The sequence below is a fragment of the Myotis daubentonii genome, chromosome 9 (assembly GCF_963259705.1).
Source record: "Myotis daubentonii chromosome 9, mMyoDau2.1, whole genome shotgun sequence".
NCBI lineage: Eukaryota > Metazoa > Chordata > Mammalia > Chiroptera > Vespertilionidae > Myotis > Myotis daubentonii.
The window spans coordinates 84589312-84612649 of NC_081848.1; the positions used below are offsets into that span (position 1 = coordinate 84589312).

Here is a 23338-nt window from a genome sequence, read left to right on the forward strand (position 1 = left end):
TCAGGCCGTTTCCTCTTTGCGCTGTGGCTGGAGAGCCCCGAGCAGGGACGTCGATCCGGCTGTCCGTCCATCAGATGCTTCCGGGCTGCGAGGGCCGCTCTAAGACTTGGCTTCCCTTGGGCACCTTCGCAGCCCCATTCGGAGTCTTTGTTAAACTCTCGTTTCCTGCCATCACTTTATTTACTTATTATTTTTCTAATCCTCACGAGGTTATTTTTTTCCCATTGATCTTTAGAGAGAGTGGGAGGGAGGGAGGAAAGGGAGAGCTAGAGAGAAAAGCGTTGATGTGAGAGAGACACATCAACTGGTTGCCTCCTGCACATGCCCGACTGGGACTGGGGGGTCGAACCTGCAACTGAGGTCCGAGCCCTTGACCCGGAATCGAGCGTGAGACCCTTTGGTCCGCAGGCTGACGCTCTAACCCAGCCGTGGGCAAACTACGGCCCGCGGGCGGGATCCGGCCCGTTTGAAATGAATAAAACTAAAAAAACCCAAAAACCGTACCCTTTTATGTAATGATGCTTACTTTGAATTTATATTAGTTCACACGAACACTCCATCCATGCTTTTGTTCCGGCCCTCCAGTCCAGTTTAAGAACCCATTGTGGCCCTCGAGTCAAAAAGTTTGCCCAGCCCTGCTCTAACCACTGGGCACACCGGCCAGGGCTTCCTGCCACTGTTTTCCTTTTCCTCGTTAACTGGGACCTTGGCAGGGTCCGTGAGACCAAACACGTTCCGAGAGTCATTGGACTCTATCGACCTGTTTTTATAGCTTGAGGTCGCGCCCCGCCCCCCCCCCCCCCCCCAGACATAGTTGGCCCACAGGCGGCCTTACCCGCCCTCCCCGGCTGGCTGTGCTGCTCCTCCCTCCGCTCTGTGCAGCCTCCCCCACCACCGGGGTCTGCTGAGACGCAGGGCGCCCGGCTCCGGCTCCGGCTCCGTGGGAATTCAGACGGCCCGCTTTCCACTGTCTTCCTCCTGCCACCCATGGGAGATGCAGCGTGAAATGGAGCTGCTGTTTATGCCGAACGCGGGCGGACCCGCCCCGTGCTCCCCGCGTCGTCCGGGGTTAATAAGTAAACACCCCCAGGTGTGTGCGTTTCCCAGGGACCTGCCGATCCAGGAGGCCAGGCCCATGTGAGGTCAGGACCCCGTGCAGGCCTCGGCCTCCTGGGATGGATCTGGAATGAACCGGGGTGCAGACGGCCTCCTCTCCGCCTCTGGCTGCCGCCCGGCTCCTCAGCCCGTCCAGCAGGGCCCCTGCCTCTGAGCTTGGGCAGCAGAGGTGCCACGTGTGACCGTCACCCAGCCACTGTGAGCGGTGAGGCGGGGTCCTCGTGCCGGGCCAGCTGCCAGATGGGGGGTCCGGGGAGCTGGGGCGACGCGGGGCGCTGCCTCCGGCTGTCAGTTTTGGTTTGAGTTTGGTTTTAGCTGAAACAGCCTCAGACCCGCCCGCCCTGGTTTCCTACAAAGACCCTCCGGGTTGTACACACCCCCGTTCAGGCCCAGGTCCCCGCGGAGACTGTTGTACGCGGCTGCAAAGTGGCCAGGCATAGCCAGGCGCAGCGCTGGCACTCCAGGCGTGCCCTGACGTCCGGCCGGCTAACCCCGCCCCAGGGCCGGTCACGGGGCCCTGTGGTGCGGCCCCTGTCGCCCCGGCCCCCAGCCCGCCCACACCTCCGAGTTCTGTGGGCTCCGTGTGCTGTGTCTGCTCCGGGCGGCTCTGCATGTGCCCATTTATCAGATGCTGACACTGAGGCCTGTGCTACCCCGAAGCCCAGGGGCTTTCTGGGGCCACACCCCTCCTGTGAGGGAGCGGCGGGGCGGCGGGCAGGGTGCCTCGGCCACTGGCGGTCCCCAGTGCCTCACTCGCGGCCACTCCTGCCCGCCCTGGCTTGCCATCGACCCGCCCGCGGGCTCCTCGTTAGCGGTGGCCCTGGCCTGGGAGTGGGACTGCACCGTCTTCGCACCCTGCCCGCTTTCTCTCGGCGCCCGTTGTGTTTGCAGGCAACAGAGGGTGAGCAGGGGAGGGAGGAGCCACCTGAACCGGAGCATCAGGGCCCAGCTCCGGTGTCTGCTGGGTGGTCCCTTGGATGTGGCGACACGGCACCTCTCCCGCTGTCCAGAGCGCCAGGACATGACCCCTCACCCCAGGTCATGACCCTCACCCTCAGATCACGACCCTCACCTCCAGGTCATGACCCTGACCCCCAATGCCATGACCTTCACCCCAGGTCATGACCCCCAGCCCCCAGGGAAGGCTGGGTGCACCTCTGTGTCTCTGCCACTGCGAGTCTTTAAAGTTACAGCTGCAGACGGGGCTCGAGGGCACCTGGCGCTGTGGCTGTCATCACAGTCGCCCGGGAGCTTAGCGACAGCCTGGACCGGCCTCCCAGACACTCACTCGGGGTCCCTGGTGCTGGTGGTGTGTTTTCAAAGCCGGGCCAGGGCGGGAATCGTCATGCAGACAGCACGGCACGGTGCCGGTCACTTCACGCTCATGTCACGTGTCACGGTGCCCCGCCTGCCGGTGTGGACCCACACGGCTGTAACGCCTCGCACGGCCGCTCCTGCGCTGTAATTAGGGAGCCACCAGGGCGGGCGCCAGGTGCCGCCGCCTGTGATTACCGGGCGCCCGCACGCCGGCTCCGCGGCCGGAGGGGGAGGAGAGGCCGCACCCTGAGCCTGTCGCCCCGGGCGTTCCAGCCGCGGCCACCTCGCTCCGACAGACGGACGGACGGATTCCCGCCCCCGACGCGCTCTTCCCTCGCGGTGCCCGCGCTGAGAGTCCCAGGCCTCGGTGATGCAGGGCCTCCCTGCGCTATGACGGGGACGTGGGCATTGCCCGGGGACTGGAATTTTTATTTCAGAAAGAAAAGCTGCTGTTTGATCAGTTAACCGGCCGGTGACCCTGGCTGGTCTGCAGGGGGTTTAGGGAAGGACGGAAGGATGGACGGTCTGAGCTCTGTCGCCCGGCAGGTGGGATCCGAGGACACCTGTGGGGGGAGGGGGCGGGGGCGGGGCCAGGGGTCGCCGCGGTCCCCACACGGTTTTCCTGTGGAACCTCCAGACAACGAAGCACTGAGCACCCTGGGCGGCCGCACAGAACAGCGGCCCCACCTGGCTGGTCTCCAGGCCCTCGATGCCTCGGGGCGGCGTCTCGGGGGTGGCCCCTCCGTGTCTCTGGGGTGGGTGTGGCCCCTCCGTGTCTCTGGGGTGGGGGTGGCCCCTCCGTGTCTCTGGGGTGGGGGTGGCCTGTGCCTGTGTCGTGAGTCCCTGGGACAGTGGGAGGGGCTGGGAGAGCCCCCGGTGGTGGTGGTGGTGGTGGCGGCAGTGCACACCTGGCCGCTCCGGCCCAGCGCCCGCTCCGCTCCGCAGGCTGCGCAGTGGAGACGCCTGGGATGCTTCCCCCTCCTCGCCCCTCCCCTCCGCCCTCCCTCCCTCCCTTCTCCCGGGAGCTGTTTCCAGCGCAGAGAAAAGGGTACAGGATAATGTAGCTCACCCCCCCCCCGCCCCAGCTTTATCAAAGCCTGACATTTGCAGAGACGGTTTTTAAGGAAATAAAATGTTACAAGTGGTGTTACAGCCTCCTGGGACACGGCCACTCCCCGGGCGGCTCTGTCTCCCCCACACCCCTCCGTCTGTCCCTCCGCCCGCCCCCGGGTGATGTGTGTGAGTGCCCTCCTCTCCTCAGGAATGTATGTGCGGGGTCCTTGCGTGCAGGGGCCCGCTCCCTCCCAGGCTGTGCTGTCCGTGGGAGAGCGATCGCGCCCAAGCAGGCAGACCCTGGACCACAGGGGCCCACGCCTGCCCTGTCGTCAAAGGGACGCCCTTGTGGCTCGTCCTGTGCGTGTGGCCTTGGCCTCTCGTATCAGAGTCCTCGGAGGAGAGGAGGCGCTGTGACCCGGCCTCCACCCGCTCCCGGCAGCCCTGGTTCTCACCGGCTTTCATCCCCTCCTTTCTGGGCCCCTGCCCAGAGCTGGGGGTCACGGTGTCCTCTGTGCGCCCGCTGAGCCGTGCGGGGCGGAGTCGGCGCCCCAGCCTGGGCCTTTGCGGGGACATCATTGCCTGGATAGGGAGGAGGCTGTACCCCAGCTCCACGGACTCTCGGGGACCCCGGGGCCCTGCTGGGCGGGCTCAGTCCTGGGCTGGCCCTGCCCGTGGGCTCCAGTTTTGCAGCTTCCTGTTCCTGCTCTGTGCGTGGCTGAGGGTCCACGTGGCGTGAACGCGACACCACTGCGACCTGAGCCGCACTCCCTGCCGCGACAGGGCGAGCGTTTCCTCTCCCCTGGAAAGTCCTGGAAAGTTTCAAACTGCCCGGCCCCTGGTTGGTCCCTGCACCCTGGCCAGGGCTGCGGCTCGTGAGGGCTCCTTTTGTTTATTTTTTAAAATATATTTTTATTGCTTTTAGAGAGGAAGGGAGAGGGAGAGAGAGATAGAGACATCAGTGATGAGAATCATGGACCGGCTGCCTCCTGCACGCTCCCCACTGGGATCGAGCCCGCAACCCAGGCACGTGCCCTGACCGGGAATTGAACTGTGACCTCCTGGTTCACAGGTCGACACACTCAACCACTGAGCCCCGCCAGCGGCCAGGCCAGGGCTCCTTTCAATCTGGTGCCAGCAGTGGGCAGAGCTTGCCCGGTCCCAGCTGTGCCTGGTCCGGACTTGGCCCGGGAGGCGTGGGGCGCCTGCTGTCACCCCCTTTGAGACCGTGAGTGCTCACACCGGGCCCTGCGACCCCACAGCGACGAAGGCCGACCTGACACCGGGCGTCTGTCCTTAACATTTCCGTCCCCCTCCCAGGCGCCGGGCACCATGCCGCGCAGCCCCACGTCCAGCGAGGACGAGATGGCCCAGAGCGTGTCCGACTACTCCCTGGGCTCCGAGTCGGACAGCTCCAAGGAGGAGACCATCTACGACACCATCCGGGCCACGGCGGGGAAGCCGGGCGGCGCCCGGACGGAGGAGGGCCAGGGCCACACGCTGGTCATCCGCATCCTCATCCAGGACCTGCAGCAGACGGTGAGCCTGTCCCCTCCACAGGCACCCAGGTCTTCCCCTCCCACCGGCTCCCTGCCTGGCGGGTGGGCCCAGGCTCCGTCAGAGCATCTCCTCCCAGAGGCAAAAGGCAGGGCAGGGGTCGCTCCCATCAGAGAAACGCTGCGGCCAGTCCGCTGCGCCACCTGCTGGCCGCGTGGTGCAGGTGCCATTCCTAGACTGTCACCTGCTGGGCGGCAGGTCCGGGCACACGCGTGGGCCTGGTGCGCGGCCAGGTGTGTCCTCTCGCCCCAGGTGCGGCCCTCGCCCTTGCGAGTGACTCTGTCTCTGAGCCTCACACCTCCAGGGCCTGGAGTTAGAACCCTGAGTGAGAGCCGTGGCGTCGGCAGGGAGTGGCCGGGGACGCGGCCTCCGCTCTCTGGACGGCAGGGCAGCGCGCAGGGCTCCCCGTGGGCGTGCGCTGGCACCGGTGTGGGCACTTGGCCTCCTGAGCAGGCGGCGTGCGCCGGAGTCAATGGGAACCGGTTCCTCGGTGGCTCTGTTTCCGGGGGCGGAGTGAGGGAGTGGACGGGGCTGCCCCTGCACAGCTGTCCCGTCTCGAATCCACACTGAGCGTCATGTCCCCAGTACAGCCCAGAGGAAAGCGTGAGACGGTGACGGGGCTCCTGCGTGTGCACAACTCCGGCCCTGTGCCCACCTCCACCCACGAGTGGCACCAGCAGCTCCGTTGCCTCGTGCCCATCCCCACTGCGCGTGCCTTCCCCACTGCGCGCGCCCATCCCCACTGTGCCTTCCCACCCCCACTACGCGTGCCCATCCCCACTGCACGTGCCCATCCCCACTGCGCATGCCTTACCCACTGTGCGTGCCCATCCCCACTGCGCCCTCCCATCCCCACTGCGCGCGCCCGTGCCCACCAGATAAGGAGGTGTAGGGGCCCGGCCCACCTCCTGGCAGGTGCCCAGGGAGCGAGTTCTCCCCACTGTTGCTTTAGTCAGTGTTCCCGTCTGTTAGGTAAATGCGCTGGAGTTGGCGCTTTCATTCAGGAGGGAGCAGGCAGCTGCTGCCCTGACCTCAGGGGTCATACAGTCCCTGCCCCCCCCCCAATCTCTCCCCAAAGCAGCCCCAGGCCCCTGCCTCTCGCGGCCCCGCCCCCTGTCAGCTGATGGACGCTCCCTAATCCATCTCTTGCTTCCGATGGATGTCCCATGGGCTTGTCGGTGATCCAGACGGAGCCCTTGCAGCAAGGCCTCCTTCGGTCCCTAAGCCCTTCTTGGCCGTCTCCTCGCAGACACGGCGGCCACTTGCTTTTGCTCCGAGGTCCGGGGTTCTGGCTGCTGGGGGCCGGCACCTGTCTGGGCGCTGCTTTCTGAGCCATTATCTCAGGCGGCGGCCGAGGACCAGGAGCGCCCCCCCCCCCCCCCCCCCCGTCCTCTTGGTCTGCAAAGACGCGGAGGGGCCTCCATTCTGGGAGAGGGTTCTAGAAGGCCTGGGCGGGAGAGGTTCCGACCTTGAGGGGAGCGGTTGTGACCTTGACAAGCCCCCGTTGGCACGTTGCTGGGCAGGTGTCTGACTCAGCCCCCCGGCCCCTGGGGGGTAGCGCTGTGTCTCCTTCCAGGAGTCCTGAGTCTGTGGCAGCCCCTCCTTGTAGTCCCAGGCCTGTCCTTGGTCCCGGGGGCATCTGTCCAGAGGGGACGCCGCCGGTGGGGGTGCCTTCTGCCTTGTTCCTTGTGGCATCCCTCCTGCCCCAGGCCTGGCTCCTGCCCCAGGCTCCCTCCTGCCCCAGCTGGTTTCCCCTTCCAGCAGAGTCATCCCCCCCCCCCCCCCCCAGTGACGCTGGGGAGGCCCGGGCGCTCTCTGTTCTTCGCACACCCAGCCCTCCTGCCGCATCTGTGCGAAGGGCGTGGGTGTCCTCGCTCACATCTCCAGCTCCCGCCTCCCGCGAGGGCCCAGATCTCATTTCCACCCTAACACCTTCTCGCTCCAAAGCTGAGAGCTCCCTCCACCACAGCAGATGCCCTGAGCCTCTAACCCGCCTGGCCTGTCCCCCCACCTGTCCCCCCTTCCCCCCCCCCCCCCCCCCCCGCTCTCAGCCAGGGGTCACCTTTAAAAAACTGTATCCAGGTCTCATTTACGAGCACAGAACCCGTTCATTTGAAGTCTCTTGTTCAACAATTGTTGGCATTTTGCTGAGTCATGCAGCCTTTGACCCCGGAGAGGGACAGAGGGAGCGTTCAGCCAAAGGGACCACGTTTCCCGGGGCGGTGGGGGCGGGGGTGGGGGCTCCTGGCCGCCTGCTGAGCCAAGCTCATTGTCTCCGGGATCGGATCCCCTCACCCAGCAGGCAGGGGCCGGCCTGAGCTGGGGGACAGTTGGGGGGCTATACCCACACCCCCCAGACACGCAGATACCCCCTGTGGGAACTGGTCCCAGCCCCAGGGCCAGCCCAGCCTCATGTGGCTCTGAATGCGTCCCGGGAAGAAGCAGGTCCCCGAGCCCTGCCAGTGGCTGTGTGGGGGAAACAGCTTGACTCCCACCCGGGGGAGTCTCAGGGAGGGGACGGGGACGCGGCCACCCCGAGTCGCTCCCGTTCTTGACGGCGTCACAGCGCTCCCGATCGGGTGGGGGCGCCGCCCACATGTTGAGCTCTGTGAAGTGTAGCTCTGTGGCCAGTGCTGTGGCTCCCCCGACCTGCCTCGCTGTGTGGTCGGTGGGTGTCGGGTGTGGGAAGCTGTGAGCAGTGGGCGTGGCTGGACTTCGCCCCGTGAGGGGCCCAGGCGGGACGCCCACCTGAATCTGAGAGAGCCAAGGGCGCGGGCTGTACGAGAAGTCGCCTCCAGGTTGCTCGCTCCGTGGCTCTGCAGGTGTGTTCCCAGACCGGCGGCCACGGCCTGCACTTGGGACGTGGCAGACACGCAGGTTGTAGGGCCCCGGCCAGACCTGTGGAGTCAGACACTCTCCTGGTGGGGAGGGTGGATGGTCTGTGTCCAGCAGGCGCTGGACTCTGAGAGGCCGACAGGAGAGAGGCGCCCAGGGTGGAGGCGGTCATTGATGACGGGAGATTTGGGTCATTGGTGAGAGTCATTGGTGAAGGTCATCGGTGAAAGGTCATTGGTGAGGGTCATTGGTGAAGGTCATCAGTGAAGGTCATCGGTGAGGGTCATTGGTGAGGGTCATCGGTGAGAGTCATCGGTCATCAGTGAGGGTCACTGGTGAGGGTCATTGGTGAGGGTCATTGATGAAGGTCATTGGTGAGAGCCATCGGTGAGGGTCACTGGTGAGGGTCATTGGTGAGGGTCATTGATGAAGGTCATTGGTGAGAGCCATTGGTGAGGGTCATTGGTGAGGGTCATTGGTGAAGGGTCATCGATGAGAATCATTGGTGAGGGTCATTAGAGTCATCGGTCATCAGTGAGGGTCTTTGGTGAGGGTTATTGATGAAGGTCATTGGTGAGAGCCATCGGTGAGGGTCATTGGTGAAGGGTCATCGATGAGAATCATGGTGAGGGTCATCGGTGAGAGTCATCGGTCATCAGTGAGGGTCTTTGGTGAGGGTCATCGGTCATCAGTGAGGGTCTTTGGTGAGGGTCATTGGTGAAGGTCATCGGTGAGGGTCCAGGCCACAGAAACCAGTGTCTCCATCTCAGCGTTTCCCGTTTACAGTGACCAGGTGTCTCCCCTCCTCACCCCACAGCAATAAGAGGGCCTTGCTGTCCATCCGAGAAGCCGGGGGGTGGGGACAGAGACCTTCACTGTCTCCGGCCACGTGCCCGGCGGGCGCTCGGGGGCACCGGGTCACCGACCCCGTGTCGCTGTCCTCCCGCAGAAGTGCCTTCGCTTCAACCCCGACGCCACGGTGTGGGTGGCGAAGCAGCGGATCCTGTGCTCGCTGAACCAGAGCCTGAAGGACGTGCTGAACTACGGGCTGTTCCAGCCGGCCAGCAACGGGCGCGACGGCAAGTTCCTGGACGAGGAGCGGCTCCTGCGCGAGTACCCGCAGCCCGCGGGCACGGGCGTGCCTTCTCTGGAGGTACCGACGGGAGACCCCCACTAAGTTCCAGCTCGGGCCCTGAGGTGCACCTGACGTTGCTGGGGTTGCCGAGGGCGGTGCCGTTCGCGGGCGCTTGTTTCCCACGGAGATCTGACGGGCATGGGGGGCGGGACTTGGGGTGCGCACAGCACGCCCCCCTCGGGCTCTCGTCACTGGGACCTGCAGTCCCGGATGCGGATCCGGCCGCCTCTCTGAGCCCGGGCTGCTACCCCGAGGGGACGGAGTGTTTGCACATGTGTGAGGGCCGTCGCACAGGTAGCCAGCAGTGCGGCCATTTCTCCTCTCACACCGCATCGCCTGTGTGAAGTGACCGCGTTTCCGTGCAGATCGCAGCCCGCACGCGAGCCATTGGGAGGGCTGGGGGTCTTCAGCCTCTGGGCCACGGGAGACGGCTCCGCGGTCAGAGGTGCCGTGTGGCTGGGGGGCTGCAGCCTCTGGGCCACGGGAGACGGCTCCGCGGTCAGAGGTGCCGTGTGGCTGGGGTTGAGCGGAGGTTGCAGCTCAGAACGTGGTGCCTCCCACGCGGTCAGGTCCTCCTGAGCCTGGAGCGTCGCTGCCGGCACGTCTGACCCAAAGGGGTCAGGGCCCCGGGAGAGGCAGGAGGTGGGAGGCCTGGGGGTTGGGAGGCCGCGGGACCCGACACCTACACTCACACCGATGCGACACCGCGCCTCCCTCGCCCGCTGTTCCTCGTCTCCACAGAACAGGCTCCGGCTCCTGGAGGCAGCTTCCGGGTCGAAGGAAGCGCTGCTGGTTGCGGGAATGAGTCGTGGCTCCTGGGCAGCGCCCAGCGCAGGCGCCCGCTCCCCACGGAGGCCCCTGCTCCTCCGCCCTTGGGGCTGCTTTTGTCTCTTTTCCGGGCCTTGAGCCCCGGCTGCGGGCTCTCCGCGGCGCTTCCCTGCGCGTGCCCTGGGCCCTGGGTGCGATGCAGCCGTTTCTGTAACCCCCGGAGGGTGCTGGAGCCCCGCTCCGGGAACTGGCGAGGAGAAGGTGGTCCTCTGAGCAGCCTGGGAAATACTCACTGGTTCTTTTTCCCTGTTTCGGTGCCAGTTCCGGTACAAGAAGCGGGTGTACAAACAGTCCCATCTGGACGAGAAGCAGCTGGCCAAGCTTCACACCAAGGTAGGGGCTCGGCGGCCGCCGCACTGTCTGCGGCATCTTCTCCTGAGCTCAGGGCGGCTCTGCAGGTGGAGGTTCTTCTCCCCGCCCGACCTCACCGCACAGCGGTCCCCGGGCTCCCGGCAAGGACCGGGAACGGGGAGGGTGCACCCAGGACAGGCCGGCTGCGGCAGCCACGCGCGGGCTCCGTGCTCCACCTGGGATCCGCGGCAGAAAGCCGCCGCTTGGCCAGCCCCGGGGTCGGCAGGGGGCCCCCGTCAGGGGCGGCTCCCCCTCCGTGGTGGAGGCCTGAGGCGCCCGTGAGGACCTTCCCGTGGCCTCTGTCGGCGTCTCTTGTGGAGAGGTTCTCGCTTTTCCTTCTCCCCCGTAGACCAACCTGCGGAAATGCATGGACTACGTTCAGCATCGCTCGGTGGAGAAGATCGTGAAGATGCTGGACCGGGGCCTGGACCCGAATTTCCACGACCTGGAGACTGGGGGTGAGCGTGGCCAGGGCCTCAGCGGGCCTCCCGGAGGCACGGGCTCGGGGCGCGCACAGTGACTGGGTTCCGAGTGCACGCGTGTGCGGCATCCAGGGTCCACTGTGCTTTCCAGGGCTTTCTCGCTGCGCCGTGAGCTGGGGGTGAGCCGCGTTCGCTCCCACGGCGTCTCCAGCGTCCGCACGTGCTCAGTACATACCTGTTGACTGAGTGAAGGAATGAATGAATGAATGATGCCATGCACGGAGCTGCTGTGTGTCCGCAAGGGTCTTGCCCCCCCCCCACCCCCCCGCTGGGAACCAAGCCCCTCCCTCGTGTGGATGAAATGGCCACAGGTTCTCAGGGTCCCCAGTGACATTGGGGCTGGGGGTTCCTCCCTCCCTCCCTCCCTCCCTCCTTCCCTCCCTTCCTTTCTTTTTCTCTTTATTGTTAATCCTCACCCGAGGATAGTTTTTCCATTGATTTGTTAAGAGAGGGAGAGGGTGGGAGGGGGAGAGGGAGAGAAACATTGATGTGAGAGACACACATGGATCGGTTGCCTCCCGCACGTGCTGGGGATTAAGCCTGCAACCGAGGTCCGTGCCCTTGACCAGAATCGAACCCGGGACCCTTCAGTCCCCAGGTTGACGCTCTAACCACTGAACAAGTCATCTAGGGCTTTTTTTTTTTTTTAAATTCCAAATGAGCACTAGCTTTTATTTAATCTTAGTTTTTCTCTTTTTCTCCGTTTTATTGGCGTAAGACTGACCTGCGACGTTGCGTCAGTGTTGGGTGCCCGCAGGATGTGTATCTGCCTGTGGGACGCCCACACCGTCGGTCCGCCTGTCACCCACACCTCGCGCGGTTACGGTCTTTCCTTATGAGAACCTTCATGATCTGTTCTCTTAGCAACTTTTTTTATTTTTTAAATATATTTTTATTGATTTCAGAGAGGAAGGGAGAGGGAGAGAGAGATAGAGAGAGAGAGATAGAAACATCAACGACAAGAGAATTACTGATCGGCTGCCTCCTGCACGCCCCCCACTGGGGATCGAGCCCACAACCCAGGCCTGTGCCCTGACCGGGAATCGAACCCTGACCTCCTGGTTCATAGGTCGACCCTCAACCACTGAGCCACGCCGGCCGTGCAGCAGCTTTCAAAGTGCAGCATCCGCCGAAACCGGTTTGGCTCAGTGGATAGAGCATCGGCCTGCGTACTGAAAGGTCCCAGGTTCGATTCCGGTCAAGGGCATGTACCTGGGTTGCGGGCATATCTCCAATGGGAGATGTGCAGGAGGCAGCTGATCGATGTTTCTCTCTCATCGATGTTTCTAACTCTCTATCTCTCTCCCTTCCTCTCTGTAAAAAATCAATAAAATATATTTAAAAAAAAAAAAAAAAACAAAGTGCAGCATCGCCACCTGCTGCACACACGTCACCTTGTAGCCGGAAGGAAGTGTGCGCTCCCCGGCTGTCCACAGCCCCCTCCTGCCCCTGGCGGCCTCCAGCCCGTCCTCTGTGGCTGTGGCCCCGGCTTTGTCTTTCTGTCTGTCTGTCCCCGTGAGCATCATCCCCTCAAGGCCCACCCATGTTGTTGCAACGGCAGGACTTCCTTCTTTATGTCGGTTGACGTCCCATGGTGTGTGGGGGACGCGATGCTCAGGTCCCTTTAGATTTGGCTACGTGAGCCCCGGGCTGAGCGGCAACCCCAAGGCCCGGCTCTGAGGTGTGTGCGTCCCCCCAGAGACGCCCCTGACCTTGGCGGCCCAGCTGGACGACTCAGTGGAGGTGATCAAAGCGCTGAGGAACGGCGGGGCACACCTGGACTTCCGCGCCAGGGACGGGATGACGGCCCTGCACAAGGCCGCCCGCGCCAGGAACCAGGTGGCCCTCAAGGTACCGTCTGTGCCCAGCTTGCTCCGGGAATGCCCCACCTCTCAGATTCCCTGGTCCCCCTTCCCCCCACCTCCACTCACAGCCATGCCAGGTGACCCTGAACTGCCAGCTGGAGAGGGGCTGGTGGGGGTGGGGGCAGGAGAGGGGGGTGCCTGGCTCTCCTGCGCCTCCTGGTTTTCTGCCGTAGAGGCGGCTGTTCCCAGGCCTCTGTGCCCGCTCCAGGCCTGGGCTGTGTCCCCCGGCGGCCAGCGCCGACCCTCCTGTTTCTCTAGACCCTCTTAGAGCTGGGTGCGTCCCCGGACTACAAGGACAGCTGCGGCCTCACGCCGCTGTACCACACGGCCATCGTGGGCGGCGACCCCTACTGCTGCGAGCTGTTGCTGCACGAGCGGGCGGCCGTGTGCTGCCGGGACGAGAATGGCTGGCACGAGATCCACCAGGTAGGTCCACGCCCGCGCCCGCTGTGCGGTGTTTCCCCGGCCTCCTCGCGGGCAGGGCCCCCGGGCGGGCAGGGCCTCTAGGTGGGCAGGGCCCCTGGGGGCCGCGTCCGGTTTCCTTTTCCTAGAACATTTGAATCAGTCGCCCCCATCCCCCCCCCCCCCCGCGTTTAAACACCTGGGGGAGCTGCCCAGAAACACGCCTGCCTGACTCCCGAGCAGCTGGAGGAGCGGGCAGGCCTGTGGCGTTGCTGCACGGCCAGCCAGCGGGGCCAGAGCCCTGCGGGTGCCGCGTCCTGGGCTCCCAGGAGCCAACGCAGGTGCCTTCTGAGTGCAGGGGCCCAGGGCCCACGGAGGCCTGTGTCCCAGCCCGTCCGCGCTGGGACCGTCCGCCCTCCGGGTCCGTCTGTCTCACAGGCTGGGAAAGGCCCCCCGTCCTGCTGAGGCACCTTCGACCCGAGGGCGGTGGCCGCGGCCAGCGCTGCAGAGCCCAGCGGCTCCCTCTGTGGCTGAGGGGCCTGCCCGAGGCCACTGGCCAGCAGCTGCCCGAGCCGGGCGCACTCGCTCCTCCCCCTGCGAGGCTGGTGCTTTCTCTCCCCTCCAGGCTTCGAGCAGGAGCCGCGCTGATAGGGCCGTGCCCGGGGCAGGGGGGACGGGCTGCGCAGGCACGCGGTGGGCTGGCTCCGCTCTCCCTGTTGGGCTCCTGCAACTCACGTCTGTCCCTCCGTCCAGCACCCTGGGGCGTGGACAGCTCCCTCCCGGCCTGTCTGGCTCCCCTCCTCTCTCAGGTCCCCTGCCCAGGCCAGGCCTGCCCGCAGGTGCTGCAGGTGGCGGCCTCCCCTTGGCCTCCTCTCCTGGGATGGCCCGGCCACGGGTCTCATGGCAAAGGTGGCTTCCCATCCAGGGGCTCCAGGCACCGCCCTGGGCTGCCCCGCCCCCGCAGGCTGACTCGGGGAGAGCAGTTACTTGAGCTCATGTCTGCAACGGACCTCCAATGGCCCCAGATTTTTCCTGAAATGCCCTTCCACGCGGAGATCTTTCCTAAACGAAGTAGAAACAAGTAATGCCCGGCCGGCCTGGCTCAGGGCTTGAGCGTCAACCTATGAACCAGGAGGTCAGGGTTCGATTCCGGGTCAGGGCACAGGCCTGGGTTGTGGGCTCGATCCCCAGTGTGGGGCGTGCAGGAGGCAGCCGGACAGTGATGCTCTCTCATCACTGATGTCTCTCTCTCCCTCTCCCCTCCTCTCTGACATCAGTAACATTTATTTTTTTAAAGAAGAAACACCCAGATGCTTTCCCACAATCTAGGAACTTGGAGGACTCATTCCCCCTGTGGCTTTAATTGCTGGGCAGTTTCAGGTCCGCCTGCCCCCCTCCCTGCCCCCTCGCTCCCACCTGGGGACCCTGGCGGCCAAGCAGCCGGGTTCCCTCCCACGCACCTTCCCTTCGTGTGCAGCCGGCACACGTGACGGGCCCACGTGGGAGTCCCCCTCCCGATCTCCCGCTCTGTTTCTCTGACTTTGTTTCGGGATTAACGAGGGCGCGTCTGGCCTGGGGTGCGGTGCGCGGGGTGAAACCCCGTCAACATGGTCCAGGGCCCCTGAGCCAGGGACTTACCGCTGGGAGCTGCCTGCTAATCGCGGAAGTCAGTTGAGGTAGAATTCATGGCTCAGGGCAACTTAGGGAGAAATTCCTGTGACGCACCTGGCAGCTAGTGACTGCACAATATATGCCCGCCATGCCCGTCACTATCATTGTCATGGTTACTGTTTGGCCACGCCCCATCCCTGTGCTCATCCCCTCTAGCCACGCCCCACCACAGCCATCATCACCAACAGGCCACGCCCCACTGTCATCCTTAGGCCACGCCCCATCGCCATCAATCCACGCCCCCAGCAGGCTTCATCACCCTCAGGCCATGCCCCCACCACTGTCATCATCACCAACAGGCCACGCCCCCACCATCCTCAGGCCACGCCCCATCACCATTAAGCCACGCCCCCACCAGGCCAGCATCACCCTCAGGCCACACCCCCGCCACTGTTATCATCACCAACAGGCCACGCCCCCACCGTCATCCTCAGGCCACACCCCATCACCATTAAGCCACGCCCCCACCAGGCCAGCATCACCCTCAGGCCACACCCCCGCCACTGTCATCATCACCCTCTGGCCACGCCCCATCACCCTCAGGCCAGGAAAGCATGGTGTCAGCAGATGCCCTCTCAGCTCACTGCCCCTGGGGTGGGAGCGTCCTTGTGGAGCTGGGCGTGTCCCCGATGGAGCCCGGGGCGCCCCCTGGTGCCCTGTTGACAGCAAGGTCTTGTCTCAGGCCTGCAGGTACGGACACGTGCAGCACCTGGAGCACCTGCTCTTCTACGGGGCGGACATGGGGGCTCAGAACGCCTCGGGGAACACGGCCCTGCACATCTGTGCCCTCTACAACCAGGTCGGTATGGCGTCCGCGGGGCCCACCCCCACCTTCCACGACCGGAGGGCAGGGAGCGGGACGGTTCCCTGGGGCCCTGGGGCCCCTGGTGCCCCGGTCGAGGCAGGTCCTGAATGTCGCTGTGGGAGGTTCCTGCCCCTCCTTCCCTTCATTCCTGTTCTCTGACTTCAAGGACCTCGCCTGGAGAGTGGGAGTGGGGGGCGGGTGTGGACACTGCATGAGCAGCGTGGGGGGGGTGCTCTGCTACCTGGAGGAGCAGAGGGCGGACCACAGATTAGGGTGATGCTGGGGGCCCCAAGGGTCTTGCAGCTGCGTGTCCTCTGCCATCGGCGGTATCTTCCCAGCCCAAGCAGTGCTCCCGTCTTTTTAGGTGAAACCTCCAGCCTTCGCCTGAGACCAGGCCCTTTCCCCGCTCAGTCCATGGGCGCACCCCCCCCTCCCCGGCCCCTCCAGCCACTTTGAAATCCCGATTTGCTTCTAGCTAGTCAATCCTGGAAAACTCCTACACATCCTTCAAGACCCCATTCAGATAGCCCGCCCTCAGTCAAGGCTCCCCTGGACGAGCTCCCCATAGCGTCCGCTTCGGTTCTCGCTGCGCAGTGCTTTGGGGGGCCGCTGGGGGAACCGCCAGGGGCAGGCTTTGTTGTGACTCACCTGTCCTTCCTGCTGGTACCCCTCGCCCTGGGCCCCTCTTCTCAGGGGCATGAGCAGCCATGGCTCGTGGTCTCCACGCGGCTGGCACAGGAGAGCAGCTCAGCCTGCTGAGTGGGGAGCATTTCAGCTTCAAGAAGTATTTGCAGGACAAGGGGCTGGCTTCCTGCTTCTGGAGGCGACCCCCGCACAGTGGGGTTTGTGTGCAGCTGGGGCGCTCCCCGGGGGACCCTGGCGCTTGCACGGGAATAGCTGTGTGAGCCTGGGGTGCCTTGCCCGGCTGCTCCAGGAAAGCACGCCCCGAGGCTTGGCCGCAGCTGGTAAAACATCTGTGCCAACGTGTGCTTCTTACGCCCGAGCAGGGGACAGTCCATTGTCCCCAGGAGACTGCGCGCGTCTTTCATCAAGACAAAACCCCCGATAAACATGTTTGCTGCCACTTGAAATAATTGTGGCCAAGATGGTCTTGAGCGTGTGGGTGGTTCCACTGTGGTCTGCAGTCTGTGATGGGCGGGGCTGGTTTGACCCACGTCACTGTCCCTGCTCAGGTCTGGCCGGGCTCTCGGGAAAGCCCTGCCCAGCTGCCTCAGGTTAGAGGAGGGGTCAGCGAACTCTCTCTGCAGAGGCCACAGGTTCGAGGCCACGGCCACGCCGCTCTGCCGTTGAGACAGCCCTAGATGATTGTGTGGCTGTGTGCCAGTAAAACTTTATTTACAAAGCAGGCAGCGGGCCGCTTGAGCCTGTGGGCCATAGTTTGCACGCCCCCTACTGGGGATCGAGCCTGCAACCGGGGCCTGTGCCCTGAATGGGAATCGAACTGTGACCTCCTGGTTCATCGGTTGATGCTCACCCACGGAGCCGCGCCGGCCGGGCGTATTTCACTTCTGATGTATTTTGTGCGCACGTGCGAGACTGCAGAATGTGGCCTTAAAAAGGCCGCTGTTTGGTCCAGGGTGCATATACTTTAAACTTTTATAGATTCTGCCAAGTTGTCCACAGTGTTTGTAGCAGTTAAACTTCAACCGGTAGCACTGGGCGGGGGTGTGGGGGTTCACCCTGATCCTGGCCGCGCGGAGGGGGAACCCGCCCTCTCTCTGACTCTGCCAGCGTTTCTCTGCCTCTCGGGAGGGAGCGCGCTTCGCAGCTGGGGCGGGCTCTGCCTCAGCGGCTCCCGGGGGATCTGTCCGTCACCCGCGTGTCCCGTGTGCCTGCAGGACAGCTGTGCGCGGGTGCTGCTGTTCCGGGGCGGGGACAAGGAGCTGAAGAACTACAACAGCCAGACCCCCTTCCAGGTAAGAGGAGCCCTCGCAGGACACCCCACACAGACGGGGCGGGGTGTGGGGGCGAGACCGCGGGTCTCTGGGCATCGCCTGCTTTTGACACGAGGTCGGCTGGTCCCGTGGGGGATGTCATCCACGTTGGGAGCTGTGCCCGGCGCCTGTGTCCCTGTGTCCCAGTGCCGGCGGCTCCCAGAGCCCCTTCCTACCAGTGAAACTTCAGCCCTGGCCAGTTCGGCTCAGTGGATAGAGCATCGGCCTGCAGACCGAAGGGTCCTGGGTTCCATTCCTGGTCCGGGCACATGTCTAGTTTGCAGGCTCGATCCCCAGCGTGGGGTCTGCAGGAGGCAGTCGATCCATGAATCTCTCTCATCATTGATGTTTCTAACTCTCTTTCCCTCCCCCTTCCTCTCTGACATCAATTAAATATATTAAAAAACAAAACCAAAAAACACGTGGCTCTTCACTCAGAGGCGGTGCCGGCGCTCTGGGGTGTGGACGTGGCACGGAGTCGGCACCACAGAAACTGAGGGCCGTGCGACAGATGAGCTGGGCCCTGTCTTCCTGGCCGGCGTCAGTAACTAATACTCAGACGGAAGGAAATCGGACAGGTCCCAGGATTGTGCTGTTTAGACATGGGAGGCGGCCAGCCAGCGTGGCTCAGTGGTTGAGCGTCAACCTATGAACCAGGAGGTCATGGCTCCGTTCCGGTCAGGGCACGTGCCCGGGCTGTGGGCTCGATCCCCAGTGTGGGGCGTGCAGGGGGCAGCTGATCGATGATTCTCTCATCATTGATGTTTCTATCTCTCTCTCCCTCTCTCCCTTCTTCTCTGAAGTCAGTAAAAGTATATTTTATTTTTTAAAAATAATTCTTTATTGTTGAAAGTATTCCATAAGTGCCCCCCATTGACTCCCTCCAGCCCACCCCCACCCCTGCCCCAAGCCCTCACCGCCCCATTGTCTGTGTCCATGGGCCATGCATATATGCATACAAGGTCTTGGGTTACCTCTCACCCACCCACCCTCCCTCCCCTGCCTTCCCTGCTGCCGTGTCTCTGAGTCCACTCCGTTCATCAGTTTATTTTGTTCATTAGATTCCACATGTGAATGAGATCATGTGACACTTGTCTTTCTCTGACTGGCTTCTTTCACTTAGCACAGCGGCTCTCAACCTGTGGGTCGCGACCCCTTTGGGGGTCGAATGACCCTTTCACCGGGGTCGCCTAAGACCATCGGAAAACACATATATAATTACATATGGTTTTTGTGATTAATCACGATGCTTTAATTATGTTCAATGTGCAACAATGAAAAGACATCCTGCATATCAGATATTTACATGACGATTCATAACAGTAGCAACATTACAGTTACGAAGTAGCAACAAAAATAATTTTATGGTTGGGGGTCACCACAACATGCGGAACGGTATTAAAGGGTCGCGGCGTTAGGAAGGTTGAGAGCCACTGACTTAGCATGATACTGTCAGTGGGTAAGAGATCCTTCTTTTTTCCTGCTGCGTAGTATTCCATGGTGTAAATGTACCATGGAAACGGGAGGCAGAGCCCCGAGAAGCTGTGGAGCGTGGACTGTGGTTGGGGTGTGGTTGGGGGCTGGGCGGAGCAGCAGCTACAACAAGTGGGGAAGGTTTGACTCCTAGAAACGTCTGTCCAGATGGACGGCATTCAGGAAAGTTCAGCTTGACTCCATCTTTTTAAAGAAACTCTTTCCTAGTAGCCTTGTCCCTCACCGTGGTCCCCGGTGAACTCCTATTCACCCTTCAAAGCCCCAGCTCCTCTCTGCAGGGGGCGTCCTACAGCCTTTGGCTCCCATGTTACTTGATCTGTGCCTTTTCCATGTCGTGTTGGAATAGACGGCTTCTGCGTCAGCTTCCCCAGAGGTACTGGGAAGAGGCTGCTGCGTCCCACCCATCCTTTGCCCCGGTCTCCGGCCAGGGCTGGTCAGTTGGAAGGCGCTGTGGCTGGGCAGAGGCCTGGACACACAGCTCCCTGTAATTTCTCACTCCTGCCACTGGGTGGCAGTGTTGATGCGGGCCAGTGGGGACAGTGGGGTACAGGAGGCTGGGCGTCCTGGGAGCTGAGGAGGGAAGGAGGGTGTTTGCAGAGACAAGTCCGCTCCTGAATGTAAGGCCCCGATTGCTCACCAACCGGAAGGGCAGGAGACGCCCCTGCCTCGGTCGCCTGGCTGTCACGGAAGCCACAGACTCGGGGCGCCGACAGCTGACATCGATCCCGGCGCGGGGGTGGGGGAGGACAGGGTGCCGGCCGCTCCGTCTCCGAGGAGGACAGTGGTCACCAGGTCCTGGCACGTGGCTGCCTCCTGGGCCTCACATGGACTGTGTGCCTGGAGGGAGACAGAGATGAGGGGAGAGGCTGGGAGACAGAGAGAGATGGAGAGAGACGGGGGGACAGGTTGAGAACGCTCTGGTGTCTGCGTTGCAGCTTCATGGAGATATAACTGACATGACCTTGTTGACGTGTGCGGTATAAAACGGTGACTTACGTGTCACTATCACGCAGTGATCACCCACCGAGGCTGGCTGCCTGCCCCCACGGCTCCCACCCCGGCCGCCTGCGTGTGGGGAGAGCTCTCTCAGCGCCGTCTCGTGCACAGATCGCGCTGCTAAGGACCCTTCCCGGCTGGAACGTGGGGGCCACGTACACCCCTGAGCGCGCTGACCTGGGAGCTGGCCTGTGGCTGGATGCTCAGCCCAGAGCCCTCCGCAGGCCCCGCGCTGGCCGTCCAGGGCGGACAGAGGAGCCCGCCGTCACCGTCAGGGTGGCCCCGCCAATCAGAGGCCCAGGGGCTGGACGGCCCAGGGCCCTTCCAGCCGGGAGGGAGGGTCCTCCGGGAGGGCAGGACGGACTCCCTCAGTGGGGAGGGTGTGGGTGACTGTCATCCCCACCATCGGGGTGTGGGTGTGTCTTCACCTGCCAGGGCCTCGGCCCCTCCCTCGCTGGGCCCCGCCGCCCGCCGCCCGCCGCCCCCTGGCCGCCCTCGGCGAGCCGCGCGCTCGTGGTCAGCGGCCACCAGGCCTGGCAGCGCACAGAGATGGAGGCGCGGGCCCCGCCCTCCGCCAGGCAGGTATTTATAAACTCCCAGGTGGCCTCACCCCCGCTCTCCTGCATCATTGTTTTCTTAATGTTTTGAGAATGAGCCCCAGAGAGGCGGCTCGTGAGGGATGGCATTTGTTCAAGTCGCAGCTCGCGGCCAGCTGCGCCGCCCGCCATTCAGCCTAATGGGGAGACTCGAGCCTCGGCCGTCCAGGCGGGGGGTAGGGTGGGGGGACACTGGGGGCCCACCAGTGCTGCCGGCTGGGGGTGTGGCTGGAGACGCCCACCCTGGGCGGCCTCTGAGGGATGTGCCTCACTGGGGACAGCCCGCAGCTCGGGGTCTGGCTTCAGGCACCCGTTAGGGTCACAAGGACTGAGCGGCCTGGGATTCGCCCGCCTCTCCCAGCCCTGGGTTCCCAAAGCCGTCGCCAGCCTCAGGGCGTCGTCTCTTGGAAAAGCATCTTTCAGGGCGTCCTGTGTATTCTTTTCTTCTTCTCTTCTTTTTAAAAATATGTTTTTATTGATGTCAGAGAGGAAGGGAGAGGGAGAGGGAGAGAAACGGCAATGATGAGAGAGAATCGGGGATTGGCTGCCTCCTGCACGCCCCCACTGGGGATCGAGCCCACAACCCGGGCCTGTGCCCTGACCGGGAATCGAACCCTGACCTCCTGGTTCATAGGTCAACGCTCAACCCCTGAGCCATGCCGGCTGGGCGAGGCTCACTTTCTCTAGGCCGGGGTTCGAGATCAGAACCCGCTGCTCCCGTGGCTCTCATGGGAGACCCGACCTTATGGCTGTTGGTCCCATTTCCGTAGCCACGGCAGAGCCAGCTGACCCCCAAACACCCCCTTTCCCCCAACAGCATCACCGTTTCAGCTTGAAAAGAACATTTCCCAGGAGGACGCGGTGTCATGGAGGCGATGGTGGTGGTAGGGAGTTTAAGGGGCCGTAGGAGAGGGACTGACAGGCACAGAGCCGCCGGCTCTCACGGAGGCCGTGTCGGGGATGCTGAGTGAGCTGGGCCGTGGCTGGCGGTTCTCAGGCTGCGTGACAATGTCAGGAGGAGGGCGTCCACTTTGGGAGAATAACCAGCCGGTCGAGAGGGCGTGTCTGTGTCAAAGAGGCGGCCAGCTCCACAGCAGCAGCTTTCAAAATACCGGCCGTCGCCACGGTGACAGACCCTCAGGCCCAGCTCCCGCTGACCCCCGGGGCCAGCCAGTGGCCTTTAACGTGGGGGCGTGGCTTTAGCAGCAAGACAGCTCCCAGTTCTACTGTAGCTGGTTCCCTGGTCTCCTGTCTGTGCTAAGCAGGGAGAGGGAGGCAGTGGACAGAGAGACCGTGAGCCACATGGGGGGAGAGACCATAAGCCATGGGGGAGAGACCATAAGCTACAGGAGACCACGAGCCACGGGGGAGAGACCGTGAGTCACGGGAGAGAGACTGTGAGCCACGGGAGAGAGTGAGTGGCCGCTGGCCATGCCCTCTCATAGCTGGAAGGGGTCGGACCGGGGACCCTGGGTTTCCCCACTCAGACGTCTCATTCCTCGCGGATTCTGTATTTGCAGACTCGCCTGCTTGCTAAAATTTACGTGTAACCCATGAAAACTTGCAGAGTGTCCCACCTTTTTTGGTGCTTTTTCCTGGCGATTTTGCTGCTTAGCCGGCCCCAGGCGTGGGGAGGGTTGTCTGTGCCTCGCGGAGGACGTGCCGGGTTAGGGAAGCCTTGCCCAGGCCTGAGGGATGGCGCTGCTGGCCTTGGGGTCACCGTTGGCTTTGTCAACAGCAGGCACGAAACAAGGCGTCTTCACACAGAAACGGGAAGGCCGGGCTGTGTCGCTGTCAGGTTGTGTGAGTATGACAGGGTGGCCCGGCCGGCGTGGCTCAGGGGCTGAGCGTCGACTTGTGAACCAGGAGGTCATGGTTCGATTTCCGGTCAGGGCACAGGCCCGGGTTGCGGGCCCGATCCCCAGTGTGGGCCGTGCAGGAGGCAGCTGGTCGATGATTCTCTCATCATTGATGTTTCTTTCTCTCTTTCTCTCTCTCTCTCTCCCCCCTCCTGCCTTCCTCTCTGAAATCAATAAAAATGTCCTTTTAAAAATAATAATAAACAAAGATGACAGCGTGACGGGCTGGCCGGAGCCCTGCCCTGTGTCTGCCCGCGGAGTGCAGGCTCAGTGCCCACGGGACGTAAGGCCTGGAAAAGTGAGAAGTGACCGCTCGTGAGCCGGGTGGTAGGAAGCCAAAGCCGTGCCCACTGCAGGGCCAGCAGGGGCGGGTGCCAGGTGCACAGGGACCGCACGCCCTGTGGGCTTGCCTGGGAGGGCCCGGCCCTGTGCCCACTGGGCTAGGCCTGCTGGGCACGGGGGTGGCTTTGCTCACACTGAACCCGGAACGCAGGCGGGAGGCTGTGGGCAGGACGCATGTGTCCAGGTCACTTTCCGCCAGGGGGTCCGGGTCGGGCTTTTCCGGGGTTTCTGCTGGTTGAGTGCAGGTGCGAGTGGTGGGCACAGGGCCAAACACGCTGGGTCATGCTGTTGCTTCCTCAGCAGCTGGCGGGGTTGCCAGGTGGCGCCCAGCCCCGGGCCTGGCCCTCGAGCATGAGGGGCGCCTTCCCTCTGGCGGGCGGTCGTTCATAAAGTGCACCTGCCTCTTCCCTTCGAGTCAGCGGAGCTGGAAATGTTTATCCCCTGGTGGCCGGGCGGGGGCCGGGGTCTACCCGGTGTTCTCAGACTCGTGCCGATGTGACCAGGGCCGCGTGGACCCCGCGCCTGGCCCCGCGTCGCCGGCTGCCCTGCTGCAGCTGGCGCTGTCCTTTCCCCTGGAGGAGGCACCAAGTGACCGCCCGGTGGGCAGGCTGCCCCGTGAGGAGGACGGTGCTGGGGAGGGAGGGTCGGGCCCACCTAGACCAGGAACCTGGAGGGCGCC

General features: G+C 63.4%; 2 protein-coding genes across 8 annotated transcripts in view; both read left to right on the top strand.

Annotated features, from left to right (window-relative positions):
* The window catches only part of LOC132241819 (tumor necrosis factor receptor superfamily member 6-like), a 215580-nt gene that overhangs the window by 81573 nt on the left and 110669 nt on the right, over nucleotides 1–23338 (top strand). The window lies entirely within an intron of this gene.
* Nucleotides 1–23338, top strand: part of SHANK2 (SH3 and multiple ankyrin repeat domains 2) — a 178489-nt gene that overhangs the window by 7269 nt on the left and 147882 nt on the right. For all 7 annotated transcript variants that reach the window (XM_059710659.1, XM_059710660.1, XM_059710662.1 and 4 more), the window contains exons 2-9: nucleotides 4807–5025; nucleotides 8828–9031; nucleotides 10103–10174; nucleotides 10542–10650; nucleotides 12374–12525; nucleotides 12798–12965; nucleotides 15295–15411; nucleotides 17277–17354. In XM_059710659.1, coding sequence (XP_059566642.1) covers nucleotides 4819–5025; nucleotides 8828–9031; nucleotides 10103–10174; nucleotides 10542–10650; nucleotides 12374–12525; nucleotides 12798–12965; nucleotides 15295–15411; nucleotides 17277–17354 — 1107 coding nt within the window. In that variant the 5' untranslated portion in view covers nucleotides 4807–4818. The remainder of the gene's footprint in view (nucleotides 1–4806; nucleotides 5026–8827; nucleotides 9032–10102; nucleotides 10175–10541; nucleotides 10651–12373; nucleotides 12526–12797; nucleotides 12966–15294; nucleotides 15412–17276; nucleotides 17355–23338) is intronic.